Here is a 12899-nt window from a genome sequence, read left to right on the forward strand (position 1 = left end):
CAGCTAGATGGTGCAATGAAGAAAACACAGATTCTGGAGTCAGGAGGACTCTTAATCCAGACTCAGACATTTACTAACTGTGTGACCCTGGGTAAGTCACTTAATTTCAAATGCCTACCAAAATATTTTTGAAAAAACATCACTCCTTTGATGAGATAAATATCAATTTAATACTTAAACTAGGGAAGGAAAGAGCAAAAGAACAATAAATCAATGCCATCAATGAATATTGATTCAGAAATTTTAAATAAAATTCTGTCAAACTACATATAGCAATTTATTCAAGAAATTATTTATTACAGCCAAGTTAAATACCAGGGAGTCAAGTTCCACATGAGAAAAAATAATCAACATAATTAACCTTATTTTAAAATATTCAAAACCACATAGTTATTTCAATAGATGTATAAAAATTAATAAAATATAGCCCTCATTTATGCTTTAAAATAACCATGGAGGGGTGGCTAGGTGACGCAGTGGATAAAGCACCAGCCTTGGAGTCAGGAGCACCTGGGTTCAAATCTGGTCTCAGACACTTAATAATTACCTTAGCTGTGTGGCCTTGGGTAAGCCACTTAACCCCATTTGCCTTGCAAAAACCTAAAAATAAATAAACAAATAAACAAACAAATAAATAAATAAAGAGTTAAATAAATGAATGAATAGATAGATAGATAGATAGATAGATAGATAGATAGATAGATAGATAGATAAATGCAATAACCATGGAGCCTTTGAACCAGCAATACCACTACTGGGTCTATACCCTGAAGAGATCATGAAAAAGGGTGAAAACATCACTTGTACAAATATATTCATAACAGCCCTATTTGTGGTGGCAAAGAATTGGAAATCAAGTGTCCTTCAATTGGAGAATGGCTTAGCAAACTGTGGTATATGTATGTCATGGAACACTATCATTCTGTTAGAAAACAGGAGGGATGGAAATTCAGGGAAGCCTAGAGGGATTTGCATGAACTGATGCTGAGTGAGATGAGCAGAACCAGAAAAACATTGTACACCCTAACAGCAACACAAGGGGGATGATCAACCCTGATGGACTTGCTCATTCCATCAGTGCAACAATCAGGGCCAATTTGGGGCTGTCTGCAATGGAGAGTACCATCTGTATCCAGAGAAAGAACTGTGGAATTTGAACAAAGACCAAGGACTATTACCTTTAATTTAGAAAAAACCTAGGGGCAGCTAGGTGGCACAGTGGATAAAGCACCAGCCCTGGAGTCAGGAGTACCTGGGTTCAAATCCAGTCTCAGACACTTAATAATTACCTAGCTGTGTGGCCTTGGGCAAGCCACTTAACCCCATGTGCCTTACAAAAAAAAACTAAAAAAAAAAAGAAAAGAAAAAACCTGATACCTTATTGTGTGATCTTGCTATCTCTTATATTTTATGTTTCTTCCTTAAGGATATGATTTCTCTCTCATCACATTCAATTTGGATCAATATATATGCCATGGAAACAATGTAAAGACTGGCAAATTGTCTTCTGTGAGGGTGGGGGGAGGGAAGTAAGATTGGGGGGAAATTGTAAAACTCAAATAAAATCTTTAAAAATAAATTAATTAAATTAAATAACCATGGAATCTAGGCACCAAGAACTTTTTAAACATCATATAAAATTATCTACCTAAAATCATGCACCATCATCTTATGCAATGTGGAAGTTTCTCCAAAAAGTAGAGAAACAAGGATGACCCTTTTTTTCTGTTATTACTTGATATAGTTTTGAAAATGCTAGTAGATAATACAGGAGAATAATACAAATAATACAAGAGAAAGATATTAAAGATGTAAAGATAGGCAAAGAGGAGATAAGACCATTCCTGCTTTTCAGTTGGGGACTTAGACAATCCTAGAGAATCAACAATGATAATAATTGAAAAAATAACCTCAGCAAAGTTGCAGGGCACAAAATAACCAGAAAAATTAACAATATTTCTATAAAATATTTAAAAAATACATAGGCAGCATTAGTTAAAGAAATCTCACTTAAAATAGCTTCAAAATGAATATGATATTTGTGAATCAATATAACAAAGCACACAAAATATTGTAAAGATTCAAATGCAGCGTGGTCCGTAAGGAAATAAAAGAATAGCTTAAATAGCCAGAAAAATATTCAGTCTCTTAGTTAGATGGTACCATATAATAAGAAATGAATATGCTATCAAAGTTAATTTATAATTTTAATAATATACAATCTAGAAGATACTATAAAAAACTTGATAAAATAATACCAAAATTCATTTGGAGACCTCAAACTATATTATAAATGAACAGTCATCAAAAACCATTTGATATTAGTTAAAAACAGAGAAACAGATCAATGGGAGAATCAATGTGAAAATGGAGTTTAATAATTCACTATTCAACATTACAAAATGCAAATTACTTTAGAAATAATTCTTTATTGGATTAAAAAATTTATAGGAAAACTGGAAAGCAGTATGACAGAAAATAGGCTTAATCCACCATTCAATACCATATTCAAGGGCATACTGGAGCCAACTCAGACTAGTTTGAGAAGTAATTTTCAAATATTCAGTGTGAGCATTTATACCTCAGAAATTAGCATATGCCACTTATTGTATTAAACCTTAAAAATATGATTAGAAAATGTTAATATTGAAAATGAAACTTAAAAGCATGTTGTGCGACAAGTAGTTAAAGATTTATCATATTCCATAATGGATTCAATTAATATAAGAACGATATTAAAGATCATACCCTAAAAAGTTAGAAGAAAAAGTAAGGATTTATAGCTTTCATAGCTATGGGTAGGAGAAGCATTCTTAACTAAAAAAGGAAGAGAGGCACTTAAAACAGATAAAATAGATGACCTTGATTATATGAAACTGAAAAACCTACAAAAATAAAATGAATACATTTATATTAAAAAGAAAAGTGTTGAAAGGGGAAAAAATTTAGTATCAAATTCCTCAGAGTAGGGTTTGATACCTGATAAACAGGTATAAATACAGATAAATATGGGGAATAGCATTTGTTAATAATATATCTCTTTATCCCTGGCAACTTGAATCAATACAAACCGAAAAGTGCATTTCCATTTCTGGCTACTATATTTCACTATTGATAGATTGAACTTTCAGTCTCCTAAAATCCCCAAATCTTAATTATCAGTCAAGGACAAACCTCAAAACCTGAAAAAAAAAAAAAAGGAAGGAGCAAGGCGATAAGGGGAGGGGGACACTCTGTTAAATATATCCTTTGCATTTGAAACAGAACCAATAATGACTACACTTTGGGTCCACCTATTCAGTCATGTTAGGATATCCAGTGGTATAGATAGACCTGGGGTCAGAAAGACTCATTTTCCTGAGTTCAACTCTGGCTTCAGCCATTAGTTATGTGGCAAGCCACTTAACCTTATTCACCTCAGTTACCTCATCTGAAAAATGAGCTGGAGAAGGAAATGACACAAACCACTCTGCCAAGAAAACATGATCTCAAAGAGTCAAACACAACTGAAAAATAACTAAAAATACAACTAGGTTCAGTTCTACTGTTCTCTCCATTTTGTTCCCAAGAATAACATGAGAAATTTTTTTATTTCACTACATCTAGAGAAATGGTGAAAAGACACAAACAGTTCTTAAATGATGAATTATAAGCTATTAGTAATCATAAGAAAGATTACACCAAATCACTAAAAGTAGAAATCTTAATTGCATCAAACCAATATTAAGAATTTATTAAATGCTTTTAGCTGAGAACAAAATTCATAACTGAGATAATTTAGAAAGAAATTAAGTTGGGGCGGCTAGGTGGTGAAGTGGATAAAGCACTGGCCCTGGAGTCAGGAGTACCTGGGTTCAAATCCAGCCTCAGACACTTAATAATTACCTAGCTGTTTAGTCTTGGGCAAGCCACTTAATACCACTGCCTTGAAAAATTAAAAAAAAAAATTAAGTCATCCAGGAAAGGGGGAGATCTGAAAAAGGAGTGGCCCCCTTGCCCTGAGTGACTACACATTACATATTATATAGGATTCAAACAAAGTAATAATTAAACTGTAGCTGACTGACCAGCACAGAGGTAGTCTCCAAATATGATACCTGGTATGCTTGAAATGTGTCATGAGAGAAAATTCCTTACATTCCTTGAATTACTTTTCAGATCTACCTGGGTTTCTGATCAACTTAACCTAGGTCCTGAGTTAAGTATTAAACATATCTGGTCTCTTAGCAATAGATCTAGTTTCCCAGCCATGCAGAGCTAGATTCAAACAATGCAATAAAGTTTCCTCCCTTTGAGTTTTAAGCCCAACATTCCTATACTAGCAGAAACACAATTACAAAAGGAAATAGCTAGTTTATGATTCACAAAGGCATCTCCTTTACTACTTATCAAGAGTTTGATAAAATTCTTTTATGGAATAATAGGGACTAGATGGGTGGTAATTCATTAGCAGAGGGACTATAAAACAGAGGTCTTAGACATGTACCAGGAAATAAAAGTGCTTCACAATAAAAGGAGATTTCACATATATATATATATATTCACATTCTCATGCTTCCTTCAATGTCATAAAAGTTGAATAAACTTAAAGTCATAATCTCATATATCTCCTAAGAAAACAAATCAACAAATCTAGGGGCAGCTAGGTGGTGTAGTGGATAAAGCACCGGCCCTGGAGTCAGGGTTCAAATCTGGTCTCAGACACTTAATAATTACCTAGCTGTGTGGCCACTTAACCCAGTTTGCCTTGCAAAAACAAACAAACAAATCTAGTTAAATAGTGTCTCTCTAGGTTAACTAAATCAGTTTACAAATTAGTTCTGAACTGTCCCATGTAAGCCATTTTATACTTTGAAACATTTTCACTTGAAAATTCTGGAATAGGCTTCTTTCTTAAGGTAATTGTGGAAGTGTGTTCCTCTTCAATTAATTTTCCAATAATTAGTTCAAATGATGAAAATTTGTTCAAACCTTATGAAGATATCCTTATAGTTATCTGTTTGTCATTGTTGTAAATGGAAACATTTGAAAGCCGGTTATACATGCATTCATACATACAAGTATATATACATTTATGCATATTCATATATAGATGTGCATTTGCATATATATTCCTACAGAAAATAACCTATCTTATTTTCTCTAAGTAAAGTTTGCTACTCCATTAAAATTGAAAATTTCTACATCTTTTTCACAATACATTTTTGTACAGGTTGTCCTATCTCCTCTTTAAAGATATATTATCCTCAAATCATCAGAAAGAAGATAGATTAATAATCTAATCTTATATAAAATACATAACTACTAGTGATCAAAAATTCAAAATAGAAAATATATTTTTTTAGGTTTTTGCAAGGCAATGGGGTTAAGTGGCTTGCCACACAACTAGGTAATTATTAAGTATCTGAGGCCAGATTTGAACTCAGGTACTCCTGACTCCAGGGCTGGTGCTCTATCTACTGCACCACCTAGTTGCCCCCCAAAATAGAAAATATTAAAAATAGTAAGATCTTTCATATTGCATCCATTATAGTAATTCATAAATGTTTAGTATTGCACCAACAGGATTCATCAAACATATAAACTTTTACAATTTACTTGTCCTTGTTGTAGAAGGTTGCATAAAAGGGAAAAGGATAATTGCTTATGAAAATTATGAAAGTGCACCTGGAACAGTATAAATCAAAGTTACGTCTTTGAGTCAGCCTAGTATCTACATATTGAAGTTTTAAAGATTTTTATTTTGGTCCCAGGAATTAATATGCAATACTCTCAGAGGTGGATAACTATCCACCCCAAGGTTTACAGAAGCCAGTGTATTTCTGAGTTTTGAATGAACTATCATTCATTCATTGTATGTGTGCAATCATAGGTTATGATTATTTTCTTAATTTCTAATAACTAACATATGTTTTTAGAATGGATTTAAACTAGAAAAGCAAACTTGTATGTGTTTATAGTTAACTGTTATTGCCACAATATGAGAAAAATCATAATAATTGTGATTAGTGATTTAAAGTAAAATCTCTTAGGACTAAGGGCAGATAGGTGGCACAATGGATTGAGCTCCAGCCCTGGAGTCAAGAGAACCTGAGTTTAAATCTGACCCCAGACACTTAATACTGACTTAGCTGTATAACCCTGGACAAGTCATTTAATTCCATACCTTACAAAAAAAAAAAAAAAGCTCTTAGGACTATGATTTGATATTATTCTAAGTTTTGATTTCAGATATAATTATCAGAGCCAATAATCCATCATTTAAGGGAAATGTTAAATGCTACTCAAAGGAAATGTAGTCTTAGAATTGCTACAGGTGGATGTCTTTGCCTGGGAAGGTTGAGGAAAGAACCTTGTATAGACAAGGGTGGAATCTTCCTGACTCAGTTTCCTTATTGTGTTATTTCCTTCTCAACAGGAAAATTTCTCACCTGGCTAGTTCTCAGTCTGGCTATGGTACCCTATAAATAATGTGGAACTTTGCTGTATGATTAGCTATTCCAAATTAAAAGCTAACTATGACTCTTATCTGGTATCACCAGAGATAAGGAAACTTTGTATTAATGTTAAGTCAGTCCGTAGCCAAGATTTGAACTCACATCCAATACACTATTCCCTGTGTTTCCTAACTGCCTCAACTAAGTGTTTCTAACATCTGTCCAAGGGATGTATGTGTGTGTGTGTGTGTGTGTGTGTGTGTGTGTGTGTGTGTGAGAGAGAGAGAGAGAGAGAGAGAGAGAGATATTTAAAGATGAAAAACCATACAAAAATATGAATGTGTAATCAGTTTACACACACATTTTGGTTTTACTTCTGAAGCTAGTTATGTGACCTAGGACAAGTTGTTTGAGCTAAATTTGTTTTCTCATCTAAAAATGGCTGTAGTGTGATTTCTCACAGGATTATTGAGATTCAAATGAAATAAGGTAATATAAATAATTTATAAATTTTGGAGTGGATATGAACTATGATGATGATATTGTAGTCACCACATTGACTCAAAAGCTCCCTCATTGCTTGGAATGTATAAGAGTCTTCAGCCACTTATTTGCAGCTAGCATACATTTCAGGGAAGAATGAAAATAAATGAGAAAATTTGTATTTTATAATCCCCACCCCCAAATTTGTCCAATTTGGTTATATTCAGTTAATTGATAAATTTATTAAACTTGTAAAGGTAAAAGGCAATCCTTGCTTTCTAGAAGTTCACAGTCTAAATGCACTAGAATTGAGGAAGATAGGAAAATGCTTCCTATAGCAAGTGAGGTTTTAACTGGTACTTGAATTAAACCAGAAAAGCCAGGAGCAAATATAAGGGAGGAGAGCATCCCAGGAATAAAGACCAATGAATGCCTGGAGTCAGGATATGGAATATCTTGTTCAAGGAACAGCAAGGAGTCCAATGTCATTGAATTTAAGATACATTCTTGGAAAATGTAAGAAGACTGGAAAGATGGAGGTGAGGCAAGATATTGAAGACCTTGAATGTCAGATGATTTTGTATTTAATCCTGAAGGTGATAGAGAACCACCCAGTTTGTTTAATTGGGGGAAATATAATCAGACCTAAACCTTAGTAAGATCACTTTGACAGCTGAGTGACCTAAGTATGAGATGGTGAGGGATGCTGTGGCAGTGTCAGAGAAAGAAGGGGGTATATACAAGAGTTGTTATAAAGGTAAAATCCACAGGCCTTGGATTGGATGGGTGTGAGGAGTCACAGTAAGAGTGGGGAGCAGTCAAGGATAATACCTAGGTTTTAAGCCTAGATGACCAGGAGAATGATTCAAAGAGGGTTGCCAGGAATCTTACATACTTTCATCAGCCTAATTTTAGGTCACTTCTGTAGGCAATAAAACCAGATTTCAATTATATGGATGTTGCTTCTATTGATAACAATCAGAAGATCCCAAGTCATTTGCACCTTAGTGGTTGTTCTTTGTGAATTAGATCAGCCAGAAAATTCATTTCCCAACACTCTACTGATGAGTCTTTTATCTTAATAGGACTGTGTTCTGTTAGCATGGCCTTCAGGAACTCCATATCACAATGAGGTATTTAAGGACATTAGTGAAGGCTCATTGGTCTAAATTAATCAAGTATGACTGCTAATTTCAATATTAAGAAGATATGAAATCTTAATGGAACGTGGCTTCCCAAAAGCACTGGACTTAGAAATAAAAGACCTAAATTCTATTCCTGGTTTTACCACTTATTTGAACAGTATGACCTTAGACAAGTCCCTACACCTTTAATCCCTAGAATAGGATTTTTAACATACAATTTAATAGTGAGCTAAATAATTCAGCCATGCTCTTTGAATAACTTATACTTCAAGGAATATAAGGTTCAAAGGAAAAAGTAAAAAGGCTTAGGAAAGGAAATGGTTGCCCCTCTTAAGGAATAGCCAGTACTTTTTAGCTATGACAAGTAAAACTTCATAAAATTGGTCAATAGTGGGGATGTAAGTTAAAGATGAACTAAACTGATTGCTTTAAAAATACATATTTTAGGAGCGGCTAGGTGGTACAATGGATAGAGCACCAGCCCTGAAGTCAGGAGAACCTGAGTTCAAATCTGGGCTCAGACACCTAATAATTACCTAGCTGTGTGACCTTGGGCAAGCCACTTAACCCCATTGCCTTGTAAAAACCTAAAAAAGAAAAAAATACATATTTTAGGGGGAACCTAGGTGCCACAGTGGATAGAGCACCAACGCTGGAGTCAGGAGGGCCTGAGTTCAAATCCGGCCTTAGACACTTAATAATTGCCTAGCTGTGTGTCTTGGGGCAAATCACTCTTAACCCCATCACCTTAAATAAAAAACATATTTTGGAAAGCTGGATCATTAGGATTGTCAATGTATTCCCACAGGCCCTGCTTTTTTTATCTAAGTTATTTGAGAACACTTACAGTAAAGAATAAGAGAGTTCATACAAAATTTAAGAGAGCATTTTGACTCTTGGGTGCAGAAAAAAATAGTGATTTGAAAATCTGAACTAAGTCTTATTTAATCCTGAAGGAAGATTGCTAAATCAATGAAGAAAGTAAACTGAGTCAGAATGCTATTGATGTAGTATTGGGAAAGTGCTGCATTTGGAATAAAAGATTCCCTGGTTCTGCCCTTTTCTTGATTTGTAAACAAGTCTTCCTCTCTAAGTCTGTTTCCTTATTACTTAATCAGAAGGCATTTTTAAGTGCTTAATGTGCCAGACATTGCCGTAGATAATCTTTCAGATGGAGATGATGTCTTGTCAACTTCTTGGTTGGTGTGAGGAAAGCATTTTATAAACCTTGAAGCCTACATATTTAAATAACATATTAATGGCTTCAGGTATCACCATTCACGTGGTAACAACTGCTATAGTCGAAGGCATTAGGGAATTAATCTCTAGGGGGTATACCACAAAGATCCAGATCTATTAAGTGATAGCAAATGACACATCCTTGAAAACCAAGGAAACAGTTCGGTTATTAGGATCAGTGCATGAATCTACCTCATTGTCCTTCTGTCTATGCTTTGTCATTGTCTATTTTCTGGATCTTTCATCATTAGGGTGAGCTGACCATGACCAGCAACATGGAAAGTTTACAGAGTGCTCTGTACCTGGATATTGTACCAGAGTCCTGGGCCAAGAAGGCATACCCATCAACAGCAGGCCTGGCAAGTTGGATTGTGGATCTGCTCAATCGTATCAAAGAGTTGGAGAGATGGATGGGAGACTTTGCACTTCCCTCTGCTGTCTGGCTAGCTGGCTTTTTTAACCCCCAGTCATTCTTGACAGCCATCATGCAATCCATGGCTCATAAGAATGAGTGGCCACTGGATAAGATGGCCCTGCAATGTGAAGTGACTAAGAAGAGCCGGGAAGATTTCAGTAGCCCACCTCGGGAAGGAGCCTATGTCTATGGTCTCTTCATGGAAGGAGCCTGCTGGGATACACAGGTAATAATTAGGGACTTTAACCAAATGCTATTTATGACAGACATTTAGGAATTACCTTCAAGAGCAGTAAAATCTTCAGAAATATTCACAGTAGATCACTCTAACTTGCCAATCTTCACTTTCTTATCTAAGTCAGGAAAGATATAAGCAGTGCCTTTCCAAACTTTCCAAGCTTTAGGACATTTCAGATCACCATTTTTTCTTTTTCTTTTCTTTTTTTTTTTGTTTTCACAAGGCAATGGGATTAAGTGATTTGACCAAGGTCATACAGCTAGGTAATTATTAATTTGATTTGAACTGATTTGAACTCAGGTCTTCCAGGGCCGATGCTATATCCATTGCACCACCTAGTTGCCCCTCACATTACCTTTTGAGCTGTTCTGTATGTATTTTTTTAAATGCTAGAAGTTTCTTGGAGAAGTAATGTTAGGAGGTGGGGTGGGGGTATGTAAAAAATGAGTCTTTTCCTTTTATACATGGTTAGGACATTGAATAATTTTTAACAATTGTGGATAGTTCTATTGGAATAGGGAAAATCATTGACAAGTGACTACAAAGTGTAAAAAAAAAGCATCAGAAATTTTTAAAGAATATTGAATGAGGAACAAAAATGCCTCGGACAAAATTTTGATTCTACCCTTGCTAACTGCATGACCTTGGACAATTTACTTCACCTAAGTCCTATTAGTTGTCTTTGATGCAGCTCATAAATGCCTTCTCCTCTGATACTGCCCCTATCCTGATGTAGGTCCTCTCATCACTTTACAATTGGGCTATTGAAATAGCCTGCTCATTGGTTTCCTTGCCTCAAGTCTCTCCTCACTCAACTGTGAAATTGATTTTCCTTAAGCACAGATGTGACCATGTCATACCCCTATTCAATACACTCCAAAGGCTTCCTACAATTTTGAATATCAAATTTAAAGTTCTTTTTTTAAAAAAAGCTCTTCACATCATGGCCCCTTCCAGCCTACTTACTTCTTACACCTTACTTCCCTCTGGGTACTTACTTACCATACCTAAACCTCTCTCCCTATCTCCTGGCTTCTTTCAAGTCTAGTTTTTTTTTTTAATCCCACCTACTGCAAGAAGCATTTCCTAGTCCTTAATTTTAGTATCATCCTTCTTTAATTATTCCCAATGTATCCTATACTCAGGGTGACCCAAAAGTTAAAGGCTAAAAATTCAATATTTGGGACAAGGTGTAATCTTTTTGTACATATTTGTTTTATTGCCTCCCTGGTTAAGCTGTGAGCTCCTTGACAGCAATGATTGTTTTTGTTTTTTGTTTCTCCTTCCTTTTTATAATCAGTGCTTAGTAGGGTGCCTAGCAAATAGTAGAGAGCTAATAAAGACTTGACTAACACGCCTGTTTCCCCTTCTATAAAAACTCTAAGCTCCTGCTACCATAATTTTATAGCTCTACAATTCTATATCTGTGTATTGGACTCCCTTTTATTGAAAAGGTATTCTATCTTAGAAAGCATAACTGAGCAGAGAACATAAGCTGATGAAATCACCTAAGGAAGGAGCTTAAAAAGACCTGAGAAGAGTATTTTAAGGGTTAGAAATAACAATACAGATAGGAATTAGAGGCAGTCAGTGCTTGTTAAGGAAAATAATCTCTTTTCTGTATATTATGGTCTCTAATACAGATTTCCTTTCCTTAACCAACATTATGATATGATACCATTCAACAAAGCATAGGACTTGGAATAAATTAATTCTGTAGACCTGCTTATAACATTTTAAAGTATGTGAATTTTTATGAAATGAAATCAAGGGTGGCACTGAAGGGATAAAAGTTATAAATAAGCAGAAGTCACTCTGATGAAAGTGTGGAGAAGGAATCCCTCTCAGTAGTCAAACTTAGTCCTTTGATACTGGTCAAGATTTTGCAAGTTAAGTGTATGTGTGGAACACCTTTTTTAGTGATAATGCCACCTTTTTCCCCCAACTGATTCTCTCCCCAAATAACTGAAATTCACACAACATCCATATGTATGACACACTGCTAGTCACTGGAAGAAATAAAAAGGAATACATAAATTTGGGCAAAAGGAAGAATAAAAGAGATGGTTTGCTTCCTACAGATGGGACACTGAATATCAACATATTCATGAAGACCTCCAGACAGATTACAAAATAAAACTAAAGGAACTCAATTATCCTACAATAAAAAATCCTAGGAAAAATTCCTTTGGGTTTACTACAGAAATTAAACAAAATAATATAAAATTAACCAAGTTTCCAATTTCTTGAATAATCTTCCTTGAAGACCAGCTTACAAAGAAATTGGCTTTATTTGGGCAGTGAAATTACTTAAAGACAACTAGGGGGCTCAGTGAAGAGATCACTAGTTCTGGAGTCAGGAAGACCTGAGTTCAAGTCCGACTTCAGACACTTGATAGCTGGTGACTCTGGACAAGTCACTTAAACTTGGTTTATTTTAATCTACTAGAGAAAGAAGTGGTAAACTTAGGATTTTTGTAAGAACACCCCTTAGCATATTATGACTCACAAAATCACAGAGTGACTGTAAAACAGTGAAATCTTACCAAAAATATTTAACTGTGACTGGAATAAGCCAAATCAAAGTATAGCTTTGTATTTCATGAAAACAATGGTTTTCATGGTCCAAGAGAAAATCACTATTAGGACTACAAATACTCAAGGGAAACATAACAGGATTGCAGAAAGCATTGAAGCTGATTATACATTGCCATTGAGTCCATAATGAAGAAAAAAGGCCATAGGAATATAACTTTTGGGGACATTGCAATCAGATCCTGTTTAAAAATGGAAGCTAATTGAGGTTATCTGAGCATCTTGTTTTATGTCATAAAGAATTAGATCTAGAAGAGGTCTAAAGATCCAATCTATTCATTTTCCAGATAAAGAAATTGTGTCCCAGATTGATTGTAATTTGCCCAGGTAATAAATAGCAGCACCAA

The 12899-nt window shown here is 34.9% G+C and overlaps 1 protein-coding gene across 1 annotated transcript in view; it reads left to right on the forward strand.

The window, feature by feature from the left end:
- The window catches only part of DNAH9 (dynein axonemal heavy chain 9), a 546775-nt gene that overhangs the window by 527887 nt on the left and 5989 nt on the right, over nt 1-12899 (forward strand). Inside the window, exon 65 of the mRNA XM_074225133.1 lies at nt 9556-9945. Within this exon, the coding sequence (XP_074081234.1) occupies nt 9556-9945 (390 nt within the window). The remainder of the gene's footprint in view (nt 1-9555; nt 9946-12899) is intronic.

Source organism: Macrotis lagotis, chromosome 2 (assembly GCF_037893015.1).
Source record: "Macrotis lagotis isolate mMagLag1 chromosome 2, bilby.v1.9.chrom.fasta, whole genome shotgun sequence".
NCBI lineage: Eukaryota > Metazoa > Chordata > Mammalia > Peramelemorphia > Peramelidae > Macrotis > Macrotis lagotis.